Here is a 23905-nt window from a genome sequence, read left to right as displayed (position 1 = left end):
AGGATTACTAAGGGGTTTTGTTTTTCTATTTTTTTTTTGTTGCTGATTACTCTCTCTGACTCAAATTATCTGTCGTGGTTAGTAAAAATAGTTGTCTCAAATCAGTAGTCGTTTTAGAAGTTCAAGACCCAATTAATTATTTTATCCACATTTTATCCTTAGTAGAAATTTGTCATTAATGAAGATTACATAAATAGAGTAAACATTTAATGAAGAAAGATTATGAGTGGGTTTGGTATGACGAACATGTTTTTTAAGAAAATGTTTTCTTGAAAAATAAGTAGTTTTTTACTCATTTTCTTGTGGTTGGTGCACAAGTTGAAAAATGTCATTATAAGAGCATTTGCATATACTCAAAGTAAAATCACTATGAAGTTTTTGAATTCGGAGTGTAACTTTTGGTGGTGGGGAGTAGCGTTGTGTGTGTGGGGAGGGGGGGGGGGAGGGAGGGTTTTTATAAAAATAACAAATGTATAAAATAGAAAATTCGGGGGAGAGGGTCGCCGCGCGGTGTAGCGCATAATGGGGGTGGGTTGGCGAATGCGTTTTTGTTTTTATTAATCCGGAAAATATTTTTCCCCAAATTTTTATGTAAACCATTTTCTTTAATTTTGAGGAAAATATTTTTCAAAATCTTAAGTGCAATCGAACAAAAAAAAATAGGAAAATACTTTCCGGCATACCAAACACATGCTATAAGTTAGATATAAATAAGGGTAAAGTTATTTAAATATCCATATTAATTAATAATTCTAGGGGCATTTAAAATAAAAAAGGGACAGATAATTTAGACGGAGGGAGCACTGATAAGCGTTCTCGTTTTCTACGTAATTGTTTTTCCCTGCTGATTACAATGAGCATTGTCGCTTACTTGGATCCCTGTGGCAATAAACTTCGCATTTCCTATAAAAGTACCCCTCTCTATTTCTAGTTTCTAGTCTAGCAATAAAAAAACAAATTCCAGAGTAAAGAAGTTCACAATTAACCCCCTTCCTCCCTTCCAATTTTCCTTCCTACACACATGAAAAAAGGAGAGGAACTGGGGAGTAAAGGAATAGCAATTGACTGGGACGAGCTAATCAACAACAACGACGATCCTCCGGCTGAGCTAGTTGTTACCTCGGCAATAAAACATCAACAGTTCACCATGGACGGAGAAGAAGGAATTTCGCACTTATCCATTACAGAATTAATTGATAAAATTGCGAGGTTAAAAAAGTCATTGTCTAGCAACATTGGTGCTAGGTTACCTGATGGTGGTCAAAAGCTTAAAGCTAATATTAAATTGCATGAAGATGAATTAGAACGAAGGAAACGGGTCGGGTCTCAAAAGGTTTGACTTTTCACTTTTATTTCAATTTCCTCTTCGTTTAATTTCATAGTTCCATTTCTAGAATTGTGTGCTTTTAGGTGTTTTGTTGCTCGTGTATTTACTGCATTTCGTGAAATTTTAATGAGATAATGGTAAAAACCCCTACTAGCATTCGTAGTATTAGTCTGTGTAGTTTCTTGTTCTTCGATTTTTGTTACTATCTGTTGTTTCTTGTACCTCCATTATAGTATTATTTTGACTTTGACTTTTATCACTGTTTAATTTCATGGTTCCATTTCTAGTATTGTGTGGTTGTAGGTGTTTTGTTGGTTGTGTATTCAAGCTTTTAGGGAAATTTTAATGAGATAATGGTAAAAAACACACCTGAAATATCACTTTTTTTGCGAGTTTCACATTGTGGGCTCTTGTAGGTTTGACTTTGACTCACTTGTTTAATTTCACAGTTCTATTTCTAGAATTGTGTGTTTGTAGGTATTTTTGTTGCTTGTGCATTCAGTGCATTTCGTGAAATTTAGTGAGATAACGGTCAAAAACACACTTGAAATATTACATTTTCACGAGTTTCACATCCCAACTATCAGTTGTTCCCTTTTTCTACCTGAACTATCACCATCTATGTTTAATTTCACAGTTCCATTTCTAGTATTGTGTGGTTGTAGGTATTTGTTGCTCGTGTATTTACTGCATTTCGTGAAATTTTAATGAGATAATGGTCAAAAACACTACTAGTATTCGTAGTATTAGTCGTGTTGTTTATTGTTCTTTGATTTCTGTTACTATCTCTTGTGTCTTGTACCTCGATTATAGTACTTCCTCCGTCCCAATTTATGTGGCACCATTTGACTAGGCACGGAGTTTAAGAAAGAAAGGAACACGTTTGAAATTTGTGGTCCAAAATAAGTTTCAGATATCTGTTTGCCAGTAAATCATCTCATACAGTTAAATTGTTTCTAAATATAGAAAGGTGATATTTTGATTTAAAAAACAAAATATAGAAAGGTGATATTCTTTTTGGGACGATTAAAAAGGAAAGTATGCCACATAACTTCGGAGAGGGAGTATATTTTGTTGTAGTTACTTGTCCCTCCCCCCCCCCCCCCCCCCCCCCCCTTTTGTTTTTCTTTCTAGAATGCTTTATCATGCTATCTTTAGTTTTTTGTCGTGGCTTCTTCACTTCCGTTATTTCTTTTCCATACTACTTATTTTTTTTTTGAAACTGGTAACTGTCTTTTCCATACTACTTTGATATGTTTTTTCTTGAGCTGAGAGTTTATCGGAAACAACCTCTCTACCTCCCAAGGTAGGGGTAAGGTCGACGTACACACTACCCTCACCAGACCCCACTTGTGGGATTATACTGGGTATGTAGTTGTTGTAATGGTAAAAAACACACTTGAAATATTACTTTTTGGTGAGGTTCACATTCCAACTATCAACTGTTCCCTTTTCCTACCTGAACTATAACCATCTATGTAATTAAAACACTTCTAGTTGAATAGTTAGTGATAGTTTAGGTAGGAAATATCGAGGTGTGTTTTAATATATACCTAAACTTGAGGTATGTTTTAATAAATAAATGGTGATAGTTCAGGTAGGAAAAAAGGAACACATGATAGTTGGGGTGTGAAACTCGGCAAAAAGTGATAGTTTAGGTGTGTTTTTAACCATTAACTCTAAATAGAGTAACTTGCTACAATGCTATTATAGACTAACCTCTGAATAATCCTATGCTTTACGGTCAACTGTACAAGAGAATAGTTATTGTATTGCAGTATGTAGCATCTTGTTACAAGTCGGAGAAGTATGAATTAGGAGTAGTGTGATTATGAACTATGTAGAGTACCATTTCCTGCGAAATTTGGGATTTTTATGGATTAAAAACAGTCTCTACGAGCTAGGGTTGGAAAGTTCTGTATTGTTTTTCAAAATAGAGAACGCAGTGAAGCAGATCACTCAGTGTTTGATTGTTGTATTTCACCTGGTTAATGTGCTTATCTGGTGTCTCTCTTAATTTTATTTCTTGATTAAAAAGTGCTTATCTGGTGGTATATGTAGACGACATAATTATTAGACTCATCAAAGTAAATGACTGTGAGAAGATCATCCAGTTAAAGTATCAAGTTGAGACCTACCATAACCATTATAAACAAAAAAAGGACAGGAAGTCACCTTGTCTTAACCTTTGTATTGAGAAGAAATCCTCAGTGGAGCCAGTGATAATGACTGAAATTTAATGAATCACTTTCATCATCTCGCAATGCAACTGACCTCGCCTCAGCTCATCTCGATGATAAGCACCACTCAGGAACTCACTTTGCTGTGGAAAATTAAAAAGGGAATCATGGGTTGCTAGTGTCTGGTGAAACAAAGCTCCAAACTAGTACTCGCAATACAAGGTTCTTAACCTGGAATAACAAGATAACAACATTATCTCCTTGAAAATAAAATTATTTGTTGGTCTCGTTCTCTGGCTGGACAGCTGCGTGAAGCTGTTTTAAACCAAGCTAACATTCAAAAAAGAGGAAGTCATTGTTTATACTCTTTCATGTTGAGAAACACGACTTGTCAGTAAATCCTTTATTTTGCAATCTCTGATGATAATGATGTTTTTTATGCTATTTGGCATGGGATGGCTAATGCAAGGTGAAATGCATAGATAGACTCTCAAATTAATTTGGTAAATAAGTTCCATAGAATTTTCTCTATTGACCATCATTGTTTGTCATTTACTGTAGCTCCCTCTCAGTTAACCAGATTAGTACTCGATAAAAAAGAAGGTCCATGCTTGATATATTTAACGGTGGTGGTGGTGGAAGAATCAAAGAAGAAAGATGGGAGGGGGAAGAAGGTGGAAATTGTTAGTATTTTTTTATTTGGGATTAATTGTAAGTGGAAATTAAGGTTAAAAAATAGAAGGAAGTTCCTTGTTTTTTACTGTTGCAGATGTGTTCTTAATGAAATGTGAATAAGTGACACTCGTGTTGCCAGGTCAGATTGGCATGTGCACGAGACACCTCACCGAGAAAGGTTATATATATGATCACTGAGATAGCTAATGTATCTAATGGATAATTGGTACCGAGTTTGAGGGGCTATCTACATATTTTGCCCTAATGCAAAGAACAATTTTTGGTGTCCGTATTGGCTATTTACATGGAAGGCTTTTTGATTTCAAAGACAGCAAGAATGGTCCTAGGATGTCAACCTCCTTGTGCATAACATGGCAATTTGGAGGCTGAGGAGTAAAAGATATTCTGAAAGGGAAATAGTTGCTAGAAATAAATTGATAAACAGTTGCTTATGTAACTTTTTTTTTCCCAATGCAACCAAAATGATGTAAATGGCTAGACAATGTTATATAGCTTGTGAGCTTGCTTAGAGATATAATATTTTTTAAAACAATTTTAGTACCATTATAATGTGAATAAAATACTAGTAATTGTCAACCTTTTCTCTTTCCAAACGGTGTCTGGGCTAGCTTGCTTGCTCCTCAGTAGTTCACCAGGTACCTGTGTTATCCCCCTTGTAGATGTGTCAGATAACTCTGGGCACTAGTACTTAGGCAGATTGGAAGAAATTGCCCGGTGTTTTGTCTCTACTGAAATTTGAATACTAGTCTCCCATGATCTTCATTCCAACTTCATCGACCTCTATTACTTGTCCAATTAAGGATGACGAGAGTCAAGAGGATCTTTATTTATCTTATAGAACCAGTTAGAACATATGAGTTCAATTTCGTTGTCATGTCTTTTACTAGACAGATTTGAGAAAGCTTCTTAAGGTTTCTATGGGGGACTTTCGCGAGGGTGCGCTCCTTCTGAAACTCACTATTCAAATGTCATGATCCTTCCTTAGAATATTCGTAAGCCTTCAGTGGCATGCCCACTCAAAAAGGGTTTTGGAAGAGTAGTAGATTTCCTTTTATAACCCAGAGCATATCCTTTACCTAGATACCCCGGATAAATGGAGTGGACTGTTTTTGCAGCTTAACCATCTAAGTTTAAGTGAACTGTTATTGCAGATTAACCATCTTGGAATAGGATAAATCCTTTATTCCTATTATTTCCATTCTTCCTTTTTTGTCATAAAGAACCTGGTTCCGTAATACGAAGCCATCTTCTTTTGCCTTGTACCTGTGCTTTTAGATCTATTAATGTCAGATCAGTACCAATTGGTAAAAGGTCAGCGATGCTGGACCTATTCCAATCTGCTTGCTTGCACGAGACTGACTTTGGTTTTTCACTTGCAGTTTATGAAACCTCTTCACTTTGTGATTGCAAGAAGAGGGCAATCCATTTCTTTATATTGTTACTTTACATGTACTACTTGAGTTATTTCCTTCTATGTTGTCTTGTTTGACTCGACACAGAGTTTAAGAAAGAAAGACTTTTGAAACTTGTGGTTGAAAACAAGCCATAGACATTTTTGTGGCTATAAATAATTTTACTAAGTTTAAAATGAGAATTTTAAATTTAAATTGATTCTAAATATATAAAGGTGGCATTCTTTTTGTGACAAACTAAATAGGGAAGTGCGCCACATAAATTGAGTATTAAATTAGATTTTACTCTTGTATCCCTTTTCCTCCACTTGAATGGTTTGAGGTGATAATTATAGGGAAGAAACACTCTCTCCATAGTTATTAGTGACATTGCCTGAAGTAAATCTATCAGTTTTTTGTGCCCGGCATACTTGAGAATTTCTTTTCTGCTCTTCCCTTAGCGTGCACGAAAAACTTCAATATTTTTCTCTTGAACATTATAACTGCGTTAGATTGTCAATATTTTCGAGATTAGCTTGCTTAATTGAAAGATCAATAAGCATACTTAGCAAGAAGGAGCTCAAACTTGTTCAATCATTTGGCTGACACATGCAATGCAAAACTGAAGATTTTTAAAATATATCGATTGAACTTACTTTCTGCAAGAATAATAAACCCCATAAGTTTCATCATTTGGAAGAAATATTTTTCCTTAAACTGCTAAGTAGAAATTTGGAAGAAATATTGTTTGACTTATCAATAAAGGAAGAGGTCGATAATAACTTTTTGCAGACTATTCTGACTCATATTTTGATGTTATCATCCATATGAAGTTGCTTCATTTTACTTCTTTTAAATACTGTTTACTCACAGGTTGGTAGCTCCCAGATATGATATCAAGTTGTAAAAGTAGCAAATCAACCTTGGGGAACCTATCTAATACAAGAATATACAGACATACACGAAAAAGAAAGATCTCTTCAGCTTCTTAACACACTCCCCTTAACAGTGAAAATATGTTGTTGAGCAAAAAAATGTTTCAAAAATGTTTCTTCATAAAGGAACCTGTATCCCCATGAAGCAATGCTAAAACATTCTTTCTTTTCATAAAGACCATTCCAAATTCTGAGTTTCTGCATTCCAATTTTTTCTTCTTTTATTGCGGACCTAGCACCATAATAAGATGTCACAAAGCTCTTTACCGAAACCCATAACAACTATTTTTCATAATGGAATTTGTGTGAGTCTTCACACTAAATTCTGCATTTTTGTGATTTTTTTTTTTACGATCATGCCAATTCGTTAGTGTTGGAGTTTTTGAATTTGATTCATAATCGTAATGATATTCTCAATTATTCCACAGTCCACCTTCAAAAGAAGTACGTTTTATCCTCTTCGATGATAGTATAATTGAGCATCCTTGCTGCATCTATTTCGACAGGAAGTTGATGGATGCGTGAGGCATGACTTTTGTTCTATTGGTAAGGTCAATACTTCCGGTCTCTTTGTGTGTTGTAACTATGTTAAGTTTTCTGCTGTCTTCACTCTATAAGTTCTTATATATTTAAATTAATGAGAGTTCCTTTAGGGGAAATGGGAGTCTGGGAAGTAAGTACAGAGGCAGAAAATCTTCAGAGTTCCTGAGAGGTGAACGAACATAATCAGTTGTATCACATGCATGAGGCACATGACTTCTGCACTGGTCTCCCTAGGAAGTTCTGAGAAGTTTGCCCAAATTCTATTTTACAATCTCTTTCCGTCTTTAGGTTCACATCTAATCATCAGACTCGGGGCTTACAACAATGAATCTTTTTCTTGATATCCCCTGTAGGAACTATGCTTGCATAACTGACACATCGTTCTTTATAGGCTCTTCATCTTTTTGTTTCATATTTATTACTTTTTCTGCTTAGTTCTAATAGACTCCATAGGAGCTTTGCTCTATCTTGAATTCCATGCTTCCATATAGTTCTGAAGCTGCTGCATGAATAAAGAACACAAATCCCGCCTATGCCTCGTGTGCCTACTGCCCAGCTTGAAGAGATTTATAGTTCACTGTAGGTATTTTTGTGAGTCTCTTCATACAAACAAGAATGGCTGTGGGTTTGTGTGCATGAGCATGTACATGAGCAACTGTGTGGGAATCAGAAGTGCGTCTTATTTGTTATTTTAATTTGCTTTACTAAAGTTATTATTTCGAAAAGGAGAGCCTGAAAGTTGGATGCGACTTTATAGGTGCACCTGATAACTTCGAGCCACAGGCTTCACCATCTGTGTCCTCTTCACAGGCCACCTTTGCTGCTTGTTTTTTGAACAAGTTGGAAGCAAAAGTACAGTCTCATTCTTAAATTCATTTCTCTTCTTCTCCTTGAAGTTAACCATTAAATTTTATTACTTTTGCTTATTGAATAGCAGGCAGAGTCTAAGCCAGCCAATGCTTTCCAAGAAGAATTATATGCTCTGAATCCCTGTGACCGCAAAAGTACATTAAACAACCAGTTCTCAAAAAGAAAACGGCACAAGCGAGAGTCGTTGTCACAGGAAGCACATTATAAATTTCCTGTAGACAATGGTGAACAAGTTTTAAATGTTGATCTAAAGGGAAGGGATTCTTCTAGTCGTTGTTCTGAAGAAAGTATCACCATCTGTTTCTCGGAGAAGTATGTGTTTTGTTTTTTGGGTTCTTCTATTTCACTTGACTTTCTTAGATAATTTTTCTGCTATATCATTTATCTTGGTTATTACTGGAAGCTGTCACTCATTAGGAATTAGCTTTTTGGAACTGAGGTGTAGTAGTGTTAGTTCCTTTCTTCTCCTACCTGAATTTCAATTTTTAAGTCCAAAGATACTTTGGAGGTCATTTTGGTCATGATATTAATTTGATATTCTAAAGCATCTTCAAGCTACATTGAGACATTATTTGTTGTACTTGTTTGCTAAAACGCCCATGTATGAACCATGAAACTTTGACTTGTTATGGTTATTCATTTCCTTTCCTGTCTCCCTTTGGCTGCAATTTGTATCTTTTGGTGTCCTATTATAAATAATGAAACAAAAGGAATACGTGTTTGCTAGTAATTTAATCTTTTTCTTTTCAGGACCAAAGCCTCTCAAGCCCGATCTTCATATACTAGAAGGCATGCAAATGTAAGGCTTCTCATTGATCCTAGTTATCCCATTCCGGCTAGCTTCGGTGTAGGCGTGTGACTACTTTTTTGTATATATGATTACTTGCATTTGGCATTTTGGGAGCTGCTATTTTCTTTCTATGACATTCTAGGAAAATCTCACATTGACAAACTCGGGAGAGATGTTGGATATATAAGAAAACAAGTCCTAGACCCTAATGATTGGGGTAGGCTATTACAAATGGTACCAGAGTCACTCCATGTGCAACCTTGGGCGATGGTGGGGCAAATTTGAGCGTTCAACTAAGTTTAGGCGAATCTCACATCTTTGAGATGATAGTGGGGCAAACTTTAACAAGGACGTTGAATCCGCACGGGAAGGTGTATGTGACACCCTAGGCAAATCCAACATCGGCAAAACATGGGAGAAATGCGGAGTATATAAGATGACAAGTCTTAGACCCCTAATGACACGCTTTACATCTTTGTGGTCCTAGGCTTAAAGTGGACAATATCACTAATGTACTGTGCTATTACAATTTCGGGCAATAGCTTTAAGCCTTTTGGTGAATGGTAAATATTCACATGCTAAAGACTGCTCAAATGGTTGTTGCAGTGCACCACTACCTCTTTCTTTCTCTCCTTTTCTTTCCTTCGTTAGGGGGTGGGGGTGGCAAGTTGCAGTAGGCACACATTGATTGATGAGCTTATTAATTCTTTAACCGCTTAGTCCCTCCTTATTTCTTCTTGTTTCAATATTCCTTAGAAGTTTGCTAGAGTATAATGATCAGCGGAAGAGAACTAAGCGAGAACTTGGCTTGATTATTCCCTCAAGCTATTGAGTTTAAATATATATGTTTACATGTGCTAAAAAGGAAACAAATCACTATATTCTTACAATAGGAGTAAATCAAGTGATCTACTATATTTATATATATTCTAGAATATTCACAAGGATTCTCTCAAGCTTGCTACATATATTACTTGTTCTAGGACCCGCTAAGGACTTGGTGAATATATTTACAGGTTGATCATTTCACTTCACAAACTTTGTGATGATGTCTCTTGAGAGTATCTTTGCTCTCACAAAAAAACAATCAATTTCTATGTTTTCAGTCCTCTCGAGAAATACCAGAGTCGATGCAATGTGAAGTGTAGCCTCATTTATCAATTTCAAAAAAAAAAAAAAAAAAGTGTAGCCTCATTTATCACACAAGTTTTATTTCATTAATTTTCCAAACTTTAACTCCTCCAACAGTTGCTTGATCCATATAAGTTCACATGTAGCCACTACCAACAACAACAACAGCAGCAACATACCCAGTATAATCCCACAAGGTGGGGTCTGGGGAGGGTAGAGTGTACGCAGACCTTACCCCTGCCTTGGGAGGTAGGGAGGCTGTTTCCGAACATGTAGCCACTACCATAGCTCGTTATTCAGCTTCTGCACTCGGTCGAGCAGCCACATTTTGTTTTACGTTTCCAAGCACCAAATTTTGTCCAACTAAAACACATTACCCATAGGTAGATCGTCTGAGGGTGGCTTTGCCCAATCTACATCTGTATATCAAACGATTTGCTCATGTTCTCTGTCTTCGTAAAGTAGTCCTTTTCCTGTTGAAGATTTTATGTACCGGAGAATGCGAATGACTGCATTTTAATGATTGTCACAAGAAGAATTCAAGAACTGACTTACAACACTAACCGGGAAGGTAATGTGGTCGAGTCACAGTGAGATAATTCAATTTTTCTATTTTTCTAATCAACCTCCTATTTCTTCTAGGATCACTAAGAGGCTCCCCCTAAGCAACAGAATCTGGTGGTTGCTCCATATATACCTCATCTTCGAGATCTCCATGAACAAAAACATTTGTAAGGCCAATGGCGAATAACAACCATAGATAAAAGGAGACGGACTAAAGCAATCTTAGCCACAGGTGAGAAGTGTCAAGATGAAAAACCTGTGTATAGCCTTCGGCAACCAGTCGGGCTTGATCAATCTATCCATCAGGGCTAACCTTCACCGTATATATCAAACGACAACCAACTGTAGACTTACATGGAGGTAGAGGAACAAGTTCTCAAGTACCACTAGATGGCTAGAGTGTAAGACTGATATCTCCTCAATCATAGCTTGTCGCAAGTCTGGATGAGAAAGAGCTTCACCTGTCGTCTTAGGAAATGAAACAGATGACAGTGATGATGCAAAAGTATAATGAGCTGGTAACAGACAATGATAACTCAGGCAAGTATAGATAGGATTGCGATTACGAGTAAAACGAATACCTTTCTGAATTCTGAGTGGCAATGGGATAACTCTGTAGACAAGTCCGCAGCCACAAGTAGGCAACCTGCAAAGAATCTAGTGCCTGGCATGAATTGTTTGGACTGGATGAAGAGTGCAGATGATGATGATAAGTCAAAAATTTGCTATGACATTGCGGAGGGACATGATGAATTTCTGTAGTCTCTCGTGCTTTATTTATTCTTTTTACCCTGAATATAGTTCATTCTCTCGGAAGTCTTGAGCTTTTACTTTATTCCTAATGTGATTAGTGTTATTAAAAGCGCTCGCTTCAGTGCTAAAAGTGTGAAGCAAGGGGAGGCAAGGCGTTGGGTCCAACAGTTTTGTGTCCTGAAAAGAGGTGAGAACAGAAAAGCGCGCGCTTCAGCAGAAGAAACGACAAGCGACTGAGGCGTGAAGCGTCGCTTAACCGAAAAAGCGAGACTTTTGGAACTGTAATTGAAATCAGGGTTAATTTTAGGTCTAAGTTTAAAACAATTGCAACAAAGACTTATGCATTTTCTTCCTGCTACTGCTACTTGAAGTTGCTGCTCTTGTTCTCCTCCAATTCTAGGAGTTCAAGGTAAGTTCTTCACTTCTTCTTCTCTTCTCCCCTTACTGTTTTTCTTATATCTTCTCTTCCCCTCTTCGATATTTCATGAAACCCTAGCCGAATTGATGCACAAACACAGAGATATGATGGAAATTAATCAATCCAGGAGAATTAACTCGAAGAAGGGGAAAAGCTAGTTCAGGGAATAACTGAGAAGGAAGCTGAATTGAGAGATAGAGTTTAGAGAGAGAAAGAAGTAACTTGTATTATCTTGAATAAATTAATCCAAGTACAATTACATATTGGCTTTATAGAATGAATAGAATCGAATGAAGAATCAACAGAAATGAACTGACTAACAGAATTCTAACAACTCTAACTGCCCAAGTAACTCATCTTGGGTCTAACTCCTGCACTTGCATCAATAACCCTTCATAAAGAACATCCTTGACCTCAAGGATGGAAACCTGTGTTGCAACTCAGATGGTGCTCCCATGTAGCCTGATCCGCAGTTATGCTGGTCCACTTGACTAACACTTGACATGCAGTTTTGTTGCCCTTTTTTACCAATCTTCTTTCCAAAGCAGCTTCAGGTAGAGATGATAATAGGAACTTAGCATCAATAGGATATGGCCAAAGTATCTACTGACTGGGAAAACTTTTTTTCTCCGCCCAAGAGATGTTGAACTCGTCTTTCCAAGTCCAGGCCCACGAGCTTGCCATGAGAGCACTTCTTTCCAAACAGCTCATCGTAAGTTTTGTTATTAAATGCATTTTTCACCCCTGGAAACCTAATTCGATCATATTTGAGGTGAAAGAATTGCTCCTAGCCTTTATTAACAACAATTTATCCAATTCCCATTGCTTCGCACCAACTCCGTTACGCTTCTCCTTTTCATTATCCAAATTCATTTTCTCATATTCCAACATGAAGGCATTACAAGAATTCACATAAAAATAACCACCTGAATAGAGTACCAAGAAGCCAAAGGTACATAGATATCATGTTACTCCTTGACATCCCATTTCTCTCAGGCATTTGATCGAACATGTAAGGGGCGACTACATCTCTTCCAAATTTAAAATATACATCACCTTCATCTTCTGTAAAAAGTGTGGCAAGAAGCATGTCTTTAAGAAGATCCGGATCTCTTGTTGAAGAATCATTTCCATTATGCGCCTAACCATTCTGAGATTCTCTGTTTCTACCTTCATGACCGTCCATTGAACAGACTCTGTTGGTTGATGATTCAGCTCTCACCTGCTCCTTATCTTCCCCCTTTTGAGTCATAACTCCAATGGCGTCCTTCATTTCCAACAATTTCTTATTAGTCTGCGATTTCCTTTCATTCATGCTTATCATACCCTCCATCTATTTCTGCAACTGTTCTTGAATTTGTGACAGCTTGTCTTCCATTTCTTATACTGGTTTATCTTGGTTCTTGCTTCGACTCCTAATTGCAATGCCGAGGATCAATTGCTCTGATACCAATTGATGCCCAAACACAGATATATGATGGAAACTGATCAATCCAGGAGAACTAACTCGAGGAAGGGGAAAAGCTAGTTCAAGGATAACCGAGAAGGAAGCTAAATTGAGAGATAGAGTTTAGACAGAGAAAGAAGTTACTTGTATTATAATGAATGAATCTAAATTACAGATTGGCTTTATAGAATGAATAGAATCAACAGAAATGAACTAACTAACAGAATTTTAATAACTCTTAACTGCCCAACTAACTCATCTTGGGTCTAACTCCTGCACTTGCATCCAAAGTAATATTTTTTTTTATTTTTGTATTAAATTGCACTTCAGTTGAAAAAAATGTGTGCTTTGCTTCATGCTTCTCGCATCGCTTTGGTGAAGCGAGCCCTCGTCACGTTTTTCGCTCCTTGCTTTCCAAATACTGAATCTGGTCTTCTGCCATATGCGATTCATTATTTTCTCAGGGGGAGGCTGTTGTTCTAGTGGATGAGGGGGAACCTGATGCAATTAAAGAGACAGAGCAAGTGGACCAAGTGGTTGAACGGTAATATATTTGTAAATTAGCATCTTCTCACAGTGACATATCAGCACCTGATCTGAGTACAGTCAGCAATTGTTGATATTTCTTATATTCCTCTTTTTCCTGCAGAAAGGTAACCAAGATATACTATCCTTCACGGTATGGCAAGAATCACAACCTTACTGACCCATTATGCATTACTTATTACCTTGGGGAGTTCCCTTTTTTTTTGTTGCTTACCGTTTCTTTATTATTTTTGCATTGAAATAGGGTTGATCCTGAATCCGTTGAAATTTGTTGTTCGGACATGGAATCTCTTGCACCTGAAGCATATTTGTCATCGACTATAATGAATTTCTACATCCGGTGAGTTAACAAAATATTTTGTCTGATAGTCACATTGTTGATCAATGAATAGATGGATTGGACATCTATTAGGAATAGGTTGCTTTGAATTTTCCGTAAGAAAAAGGGAAAATTTATAAAAGGAAAAGAAGAATGAAACTAAGGAATCTTGATGTCAGTTCCAAAGAAAATATCACCTTCTGAACAAAGAGCTGTTTTCTAACTTTATGTTTCCATTAAAGCAATCTCTAGTATAATGTCTATTATAGAGCTTAGCTGACTAAATATATGTTGTGTCTCATATGCATATACAGACAATCATGTAATAATAATTTTCTGAAATCTTGTGTTTGAATTTGATGAGTACTGCAGTAATATCGTTTTGCCTTTTCCCAACATCAGCAGATCATTTGGTACTGTTGCTAGTTGGCCGCCTGCAAAAGTTTTATGATAAACTAATAAATACCTACTAATTTACTAATGGAAATTGCTTACGGACTTACTTTTTAGCCGCTGGTTTGGATAATCTCTTCACTTACTGCCTTTATAGAATGAAATTGTTGACTTCGGGGATGCATGAAGTTGGTGTTGTCGTTATTTCTATCCAATCTATCATAACATTTTAATATCATAGAAGTAGTTGCATATTAACAAAAGATATTTTTGTTGTAGTAATAGCTTAGCTGCGGTAAGAGTTGCCACGGTGTGACCAGGATGTCACAAGTTCAAGTTGTAGAAACAACCTCATGCAAAAATGCGAGTTATGCTGCAGACAATAGACCCAATGTGGTTTGACCTTTTCTAGGACCCTGAGCATAGAGGGGGCGTTGTCTTGGTGCACTGGAATGCCTTCTTTAGAACCCAAGCACGTGTCGTATTAATCCAGCGATGATAAAAAAGAGATCGAAACTGGATGAGTGCTTGACCAACATTCGATGCCTTTAACTCCTATCGAGTGAACCACCTATTTCATATACCCATGTATGACAAATATATGTACCATGCCAAATGAAATATCATTTTAACCAATAACATAAGTGTTGGCTCTTCAGCCTCATCTTATAAAAGAAATACTGTTTCATTCAGGTATGCCATAATGAGTATGTCACAACCCAACCCGCCATGACTGACACCCACACTAACTCCTAGTGGGCGAACCAATACGCCTAACCATCTACTCATTCAAGTCCATTTTTAGTTAACCAATTCATAACAGTAAAACACAAGATAAACCAATAAATAGTCATGCCATAAATTAATAACGTAAATGCGGAAGTCCTAACTATTACATCCCCAAAATCCGAAAGTCACCGTACAAGGACTCTGATCCAAAACATGTCTAAGGAATGTATACTGTCTGAAATAAATAACCATCAATGTTTGGAATGGAAATAGACATTAGAAAAAGAAGTCTTCGGTTGGCCTGGCATGGATGAAAGCTCACCCTCAATCTGTCAGCAAATGGCCTCAATGCTAAATATGAGATTGGGTAGCAGTCTCTAGATCACAATCTGCACTCAAAAGAATGCAGTATGGTAGTATCAGTACAAACACTATGTACCGGCATATATCATAGGCCGACTAAGATTAGTATCAAGCATGAAATATAAAATCAATAAAATAGATAGACCAGTCAACAACACATAATCAAATAGCCCACAGTAAGTCAACCAATGATATTAACAATCAAGTCACCCAATGATATCAAAATCAAGTCAACGGAAGCAAACAACGGAAATAAGTCTACCAACAACATTCTCAATACTCAGTCACTGACCACTCGTGTACATACATGCTAATTGGTGTCATTGCCCAATAGTCATGACGTGTAGGGGACCCATGGTGTCCATGTACCCTCGTTTCGGATTCACTCCTCGGACTCGAGCTCACAACTAGGCCACATCCTCACCCTCGGTCAAATGTGCCTGTTCATACATGTAGGTCACATCCTCACCCCCGGTCAAATGTGCCTTTTCATATCTATACATATTTATTGTCTCATCGCCTTCAATAATTGATTTATCAATTCGTACCTCAATTTCACTAAGAAGATCATATTAACTTCTCCCTACAAACATCATCAACCTGTAGTTCACAACATATCGAAGGGTGACACTAAGCCCACATAATCACTCAATCAATAGCATATTGGAATTTCAACCACACACATTATGCTTGAAGACTAGACATGCTTTCTCCTATCAATTTCACAACACATACAATCAACTAATCAAAGTCTAATTCAAGTAGACCGTAACCTACCTCAACTGCAGAGTTGGCTGCAGTTGGAACAATGCAGATTACTCCGCTATAGCCTTTCCTTTCCGTAATGCCTCGGAACGCTCAAAGTCTAGCAATTAAGATGCAAAAAAAGTCACAATCACTCTAGTCAACAATATCAATACAATGGACACCCTTCCACCTTACCCCTTTTCCAATGGGTGAATGATTACTAGGCATAAATCATCCTAACATTGGCCTTAACGACCACAAACTATCAATTTGCAAGGCTATTTAATCAAATTATTTCTTATAAGCAGTTTCTATGGTCAAGCTACCATCTTTATGAAACCCTAAGTCTCAATTCACCTAGTTCATGTCTCTAATGGTTCAATTCTTGATTAGAAAGTGATAACCCAAGCCTTTTGGTGATAAACACACAATAATATTCATAACCCACCAACTATTGAAAGTCTATTAAGTTCCAGGGTTACTATTCCCAATTCACCATTGTAGACCCATAAAAGGGATGATAATCATAGAGATGAAAGCGTAATGATGGAAGGAATGGTTGAGACTTACCTAGAGGATATTCTTGCCCTAGCTTAGAATTTCGCCCTAGGTGCTTGTTGGGAACTGTTTTGGAGTTTTATGAATAAAGAATTCGGAACTAAGTGTTTAAAAATCGGGATTCTGTCCCCGTCGACCGCGGCGGTCTGCCCCGCTACGGACGCGACCACACCAAAATCGTCCCTCCGCCGTGGCGAACGGTCCGTCCTGCCGGCCCCGCTTATAGAGTCCGTTACCCGCCGCGCGGACACCCATTTCCCCGACCGCGGCGGCGAGAGCCTCGCCGCAGCGGTACTTCTTCCGCTGCAGCGGTACCCCTGAGCCAGTAGGCTCGCAAATTTTCACAGTTTTTCACTCTACCATGCAACACTTCATCCGAGGCCTCACAAACAAAAACCAAACATGCACATTAATGTAAAAACATCATGCAGACTCACCCGTGGCCTCGGAATCCCCAACGGAGGTATAATTTCCTACGTTACCCCCCAATGGACTCACAACCAAACAATAATCACAAACAAGTCAAGTTTTCAGTTCTTAGACTTCTACATTAGAGTTTCTATTAGCTCGTTCTACCCTTGGAAAGGTTCTATTTGGTCCGGTGATCCTAGATTTTCCATAACGACCGGGAGGGTCATTACAGAGTACCCATATATCGTATACAAAATAACCCAAAGTACATATGTAGCCTTTAGGACAACCAAATGAAATAAATACTCGGGATGCAACTGACTGTGAAAAGAATTAAGTAAACTAGGCCTTCGGGGTTCACCAAAAGTATGGATGGAGGGATGAACTCTAGCTCGTGTGCCTGTCAGGTGGAGCTCATGTCCTTGGGCCTGAATTTCCACCTCCTTGGGCGAGATTTGCAGCTCTTTTGGGGCTCCATGTGGGCCCCAATCTTCCTCCTCTTGGGCTTGGACTTGGACCATGAAATATGTGTAGCACTTAGCCCATTCTGCCCCGCAATTCTTGGACTCATTCTTGGGCTCTTGTTCCATGGTAAGCATCTTCTTGATTTCCCATTGAAGCCCAACAACCTTGGCTTGCAACTCCTTAGCTTGAGACCTTGATGATGGTCCTCTTTGGGCTTCTATAGAGTCATCCTTGCCCATGGAGCTATCTAGTATCACCTACTAATGGTGAAACCTTGGTTTACTAACCAATTCTACTATATCAATAGGTTATTAATGTCTTCTGATAATTGCAATACCCAATTTTAATGTTCCCAACACTATTCATCATCTTCCTATCCAAACCCAACAACTCCAATAAATACCAACTTTTGGGGTTCATTTGATACTCCGATTTAATCATTTTCTACTCATAAATATATTTTATATACTTAAAATAAGCATCATAAATGAACTGTTATCTCTTGAGATCAAGCCCTAAAAATTCAACTTTGGGGTGTTTTGGTGATTCTTGAAAAAACTGAGAAATCGATGTTTTTGGATGTTATATACTTATGTTTAGCATTTATTGAGTAACATCTACCGGAAATAGCATTAAATGCTTACCTTAATGGGTGTATTAAATGCTAGGCAAGACCCCTTCCAAAAAGCTTTAAAAATGCCTTCAAACGTCTTCACATTTTCTTTCCCCGATAGCCCAGATATCGGTATCTATAGACGGGGCTCCTCGCGTTACGAGGTCCTATGCCTTGCTTGGGTCAAGCCCCTTTTGCGGCGTGAGGCCATCGCGAGACTTGCTGGCCTGCCCAGGCCCAGTCCTCACGATTGGATCGCAATGACACAAACTTCTATGTATCTTGTTTTCTCTTGGAAGTTGGCTCACCTAGCTTCCCCGTGACGCAAGGCCATTGGAAGACTGGGCGCCTGCCTAGGCCCAATTTTCGTGGTAGTCTTGTGACGGAGCTTAGTGTCTTGTCTCGCGCACTTGCATACTTGGCTGGGACACCCTCTCTCACGATGGGAGACCATCGCGAAAGGGCCCTAGAACTTGACTTCTTCTCCAACTTCAATCTTTGATCTTTCCTTGTTTTATCAATTTAAGTCACTTCCGGACCCTACCATACATACACTCATGTTCGGAAGACTTCACCATAGTCATGTGAATTCGCTTACACCTCGGAAACACTTTAACCAATCCGTTATGGTCGTAATTGGTCTTAATTAATGTTAAAAAAATTTATGGGGCTTTACAGTGAAGGCTGCCGTTGCTGGTGTACTAGTCTTCATTCCAGAGGCAGAGGAAAGAAGTTCCTATTAGGTGACGACATATAAATCACAAGTGTATGTAATAGAATTTTCTCTTAATATTGTCTTTTAAATAATTTCTACTATTGACGTGTTATTAACTTCTGCTTGAAATTGTTTCCCTCATATGATCTTTCTTCAATTGGTTCGACCGTTGGAGTCACAAAATAATCTCACAAATATAGAAGTCGCGTCAACTGGCATATAAATCCTCATGGTAGCTTGATATTGTATTAGAGCATGAACTTCCTATCAATGAAACATAACGTTAACTTAACCAACTGTGTCAACCTTATTTTAGTAACCATTAAGTTAAGGTTGGTGGTCAAAGTTTTCCCATACTGTTGCTAGTAGAGGAGTAAGATGAAACTTGACGTTGACTTCTCAATCTGTTATACCCTAATTGCATTGTTTTGTTGTCAGGTACCTCCAGAAGACAAAACTTCATGCAGATGTAGATGCGTATCACTTTTTCAATACATATTTTTACCAGAAGCTCAAAGAGGCTGTACTGACCAAGGTATTATCTTCCCTCTGAGCTAAAAGTTTTTCATGCAGTTTAACTAATAAATTTTGGTACTCTAAGAGTCTAAGACTAGTAATCTTTTCGAATTTCCAGATTAATAACTATGTTACATCAACTTGGTTACCAAGTATAGATCGAATACTGCTGTGAAAGTATCTAGTATGGAACGTGTAGGTCCTTTGCTAATTTTTAGTGTATTTCTGAAAATTCTGTGCGGGTAGCCATGGGGTACACATTGACACTGGTACGTCAAGACAAACGAAAGTTTTATGTGTTATAGATCAATACTGAACTTGGTAGATCTATCCCAAAAGTACTGAGCCTTGTTTGCAGCTTCTTTTTAATGAGACAAACGTGGAGAAGAGAGCATCGGCCTCGTCTTTATTTGTTTTTTCTTAAAAGATTAGATATTTAAGGTAAAATGACCCTGTAAAAGGCACTCAGACTCTTACTGATTGATTGTTGGTGTGTTGTCTTTCTCTTAATATTTCTTGTCTTGATATTATCTGCGTTGAAGTATGCGACCATCTCATTACTGTTAGAGAGAGCAAACTTTTACTTAATTAATTATGTGTTAACATACCTTTCATATGCGGGCCTAATTCTTTTTCATGGGCCAAACACGTGGAAATTCTTCTGATAATGCGTGGTGGTGAGATTTGAACCCAGGATTTTTGTCTATTCTGATACCATGTTGATGTGTACACGGCCATCTCATTTAAAAGCTTAAGCTTTAAAATAAACACACTTCTATTTAGTTACTTATATCTATATATGCTGTATGGATGTCTGAAGACAAAATGTAAAGTAGCAGATGACTATGTCATTATTTCTTAATTTTCTGGTGGAATATATCCTGAATACTCAGGAACTATTCGATACTATTTTTATTTTATTTCCTAGTTCTTGCAGTGTGTCACATATATCAGTAAATAAAAATCTGAATCTAGTTCCTAATTCTCTACAGCAGAATGAAAAGGAAGCTTCATTTGTCAGACTAAGAAGATGGTGGAAAGGGGTGAATATATTTGAGAAAGCCTATATATTTCTTCCCATACATGAAGAGTAAGTTGTGTTGTTTCTTTTACCATGGTGTTGATTTACAAAGATTTAATTTAAGTATGCTATATTTGGAGCTTTTTTACGTGGTTGTTTGTATTAGGATCTTATACTTATTATGCATATCATTTAGGATCAACTAGAGTGATTCATTTCTTGTAATCATGTAATTAGATTGATTGTGTTCTTTACTTAGGACATGTACTGTACTATTTAACCCCAATTAGTTGAGGGAGTAACATACAGTGAGTTTTATCTCAAATTCTCTTCTCTCACATGGAACCCGTGCACTTAGTACGGAAATAGTAATTGTTGAAGAGAAATCCCGTTGCCGAGCAATTTTTCTGCAATTCAGCACTGTTCCGAGGTTTCTTTGCTTTTCAGGAGTACTATGCATATACCAGTACCACCAGTAAAATAGAAACCCTCGTGCGACCCCACCCAAGTAATTCAGCTGCTGTAGGGTTGTTCACGCGTCCTCACACACCATTACCTAAATCAGACCTCCGGCATCATATGCCTCACGTGCTGGCACGTATAGTATTTTCCAGGCCACTTTCTTCACACAGTAGTAGAGTAGCCTTTTGATTCTGATCTCACCCCATCCAATCTCCACTAGTTCTTTGTTGAGTGCGATCTTTTTCTTCGACTATGTTTCCCCCGACTTCTTCACTTTCCAGCTTACTTTACACCAATTTTTGGGCATCCTGGAGGTCAACCCACCATTTATTTGAGACCCTCCATTATTTGAGATCTATTTTAAGAGCTTTTCCGGCAAATAGACCACTTTCCTGGCAATTCTTTACGGTAAACAGACCACTCCTGCTAGTATCAGTTCCTTCTAACTTCTGATTTGGGCAAAATTATGATCAACAGATTCATCTCCTTTTATGAGTACATTTCTTCATTTACTTGACTTTTATTGAAAAATGCCACTTGGAATGGATGTTTATATCTAAAAGAACCATGGGATCTAGCAATGTGGATCAAGTTATAACCGAAGAACCTTTGATAGGTAGCGCAAACTAGTTGGTCTTCTGCTATTCAATAATGGTGCAAATGTCCGGGAGTTCAGGATAACCTAGTTAAACAGGTGAAGGATATTGACTGAAGGAGAATAGGATAAGATGGATGCTCAATTGTGTAACCTTTTATGAAAGTCAATGCCTTTGAATCGTCCATTCCAGACTTGTTTTGCAGTTTGGGACAAGGTCCGTGCTTTATATACAAACATCTTTCGCTTTTATAATTTGATCTCTTGGTTTGACTAACCTTTGGATATGTCTACATATCTTGGACTGGTTCAGGCAATTATCGAAGAGTTGAAGAGTTTATTGAGTTGATGCTCGATATTGTTAGTATTGGCTGATTGTTGGAGCACTGTGAGAAGAAGTTCTAACACTTGTTGGGATTCTGTTTGATCTGTGACTCAATGCATGACTAAATTTTGGTTAGTCCTATTGTTCCTATAGTATATCATCTGTCATCTTAGATTATTGAGGCTTGCCGCACCACCTACTGTTCTACTCACTCATATAGTGAAATCAACAGCCTCTTCTGCCTTAGCATCTTAGATTGAGAATCAGAATGGAGGTCGTTTTGGAAAAAATAGGCCGAAATGTAGCTTGTCATAAAATTGGTCATGTTTGAGATCTGGCAGGCTCAGGGAATTAAAAGAGAATTGAAGAAGATATGGAGGACAATTCCCATCTGTATATTGTGGACTCTTTGGTTGGAAAGAAATAAGGCATGCTTTAAGGAAAGATGGTGCAGATTCCTAGAGTCAAGAACAAATGCATCAAAAATCTATTCTTTTGGTGTTTCAATAGTACTCTAGATAGGATGGATCATTATTTGGATTCCGATTTTCTATATTTCTCAGGGGGTAATATGTGGTGTGATGATCTAATGGATGGATAAAAGGGTTTAAAACCCAAGTTAATAGGGGTGAAGACATGGAAATTACACACTTATTGTATGCTGATGACTGTTTGGTGTTTTGTGAGACTAAGGTTGAACAAATCAGACACCTTAGGGCAATATTGACCATCTTTGAAGCCATCTGAGGTCTCCATGTTAACTGGAACAAGAGCTTCTTATATCCTGTGAATCAGGTGACTGATCTACAGTTTCTGGCAAGTAACTTGGGCTGTCAAACTGAGTCACTGCCCACAAAGTACTTGGGAATGCCTCTGGGTGCTAACCACAAGACACAAGAGATATGGAATGATGTGTTATAAAGGTGCGAAAAGAAATTGACAAGATGGAAGAGTCAATGTTTATCTCTTAGACTGACTTTGAGAAATTCAGTCTTAGATGCCTTAGCTACTTATATGATGTCTTTGCTTCCTATTCCTGGGGGCATAGAGAAGAAGATTAACAAAGTAAGAAGGGAATTTTTGTGGCATGGTAACAAAGACAAGAAAGGTTATAACTTAGTGGAGTGGGAGATTGTGACACTCAGCAAGCAACATGGAGGCATGGGGATTAAGAATCTCAGACTTCATAACCAGAGTCCACTCCAGAAGTGGTTGTGGAGGTTTTGCAAGGAAGACAGATCTCTCTGGAGGAAATACATAGCTCAAAAATATGGTTTGTTGAATCAGTAGACAACAAATGAAGTAAATACTACTTATGGATGCAGTGTTTGGAATACTATTAGGAGAATGTAGAATGAATGCAGTGAAAATTTGAGCATAAAGGTGGGGGATGGGACAAAAACTTCCTTCTGGGAAGATCATTGGATTGGGCACTGTAATCTCAAAACTCTATTCCAGCACTTACACATTCTCAGTCTCCAAAAAAATGACAAAATATCCCAAATGTGGACAGCACAAGGGTGGAATCTTTTGTTTAGAAGGGCACTAAATGATTGGGAAATAGGGAGAGTCACAGATTTGCTTTTGGTACTCAATTCGTTCATAGGAACCACTAATGTTCCAGATAAACTAGTTTGGAAACTATGTAGCAAAGGGAATTTCACTGTTAAATCAGTTTATTGGGAGAAGAACAAGGTAGTAAATCCATCTCTGGTTTGGCCGTGGAAACTTATTTGGAAAGTTAAAATTCCATATAAGGTTTCTCCTTTTGTTTGGTTAGTTTTGAAGCGGGCTTGTCTAACACAAGAGGCTCTACAAAGAAGAGGTCTTCGATATGCTCAAGATGCCTACTTTGTGGGAAAGATGCGGTAAAACAAATGAGCATTTATTCCTACATTGTCGATAACCGCACATCCGTGGCACATGTTCTTTTGTATCCTAGGGGTGAAGTGTCGTTACCAAGATCAACTCTAGAACTCCCATGCAACCTGGAAAGAAATTGGAAGTCGAAGGCAACCATTTTTGTATTTGGTGGTCAATTTGGAAGGAAAGAAACTCAAGACAATTTGAAGATAAAGCTAA

General features: G+C 37.8%; 1 protein-coding gene across 13 annotated transcripts in view; it reads left to right on the top strand.

Annotated features, from left to right (window-relative positions):
* Nucleotides 1–844: 844 nt before the first annotated feature.
* LOC132059752 (ubiquitin-like-specific protease 1D) overlaps nucleotides 845–23905 on the top strand; it is a 33287-nt gene continuing 10226 nt past the window's right edge. The window contains exons 1-10 of one of the 13 annotated variants that reach the window (XM_059452515.1): nucleotides 845–1333; nucleotides 7036–7075; nucleotides 7830–7924; nucleotides 8007–8254; nucleotides 8693–8741; nucleotides 13510–13589; nucleotides 13695–13724; nucleotides 13836–13931; nucleotides 19343–19439; nucleotides 20416–20510. In XM_059452515.1, the coding sequence (XP_059308498.1) occupies nucleotides 1022–1333; nucleotides 7036–7075; nucleotides 7830–7924; nucleotides 8007–8254; nucleotides 8693–8741; nucleotides 13510–13589; nucleotides 13695–13724; nucleotides 13836–13931; nucleotides 19343–19439; nucleotides 20416–20510 (1142 nt within the window). In that variant the 5' untranslated portion in view covers nucleotides 845–1021. Of the gene's footprint in view, nucleotides 1334–6957; nucleotides 7076–7829; nucleotides 7925–8006; nucleotides 8255–8692; nucleotides 8742–13509; nucleotides 13590–13694; nucleotides 13725–13835; nucleotides 13932–19342; nucleotides 19440–20412; nucleotides 20511–23905 lie in introns of all 13 variants that reach the window. The other 12 variants (XM_059452513.1, XM_059452512.1, XM_059452510.1 and 9 more) reach the window with 12 other exon arrangements.

Source organism: Lycium ferocissimum, chromosome 6 (assembly GCF_029784015.1).
Source record: "Lycium ferocissimum isolate CSIRO_LF1 chromosome 6, AGI_CSIRO_Lferr_CH_V1, whole genome shotgun sequence".
Classification (NCBI taxonomy): domain Eukaryota; kingdom Viridiplantae; phylum Streptophyta; class Magnoliopsida; order Solanales; family Solanaceae; genus Lycium; species Lycium ferocissimum.
The sequence above is the reverse complement of the archived record's forward strand: the minus strand, read 5'-3'. Positions and strand labels throughout refer to the sequence as shown.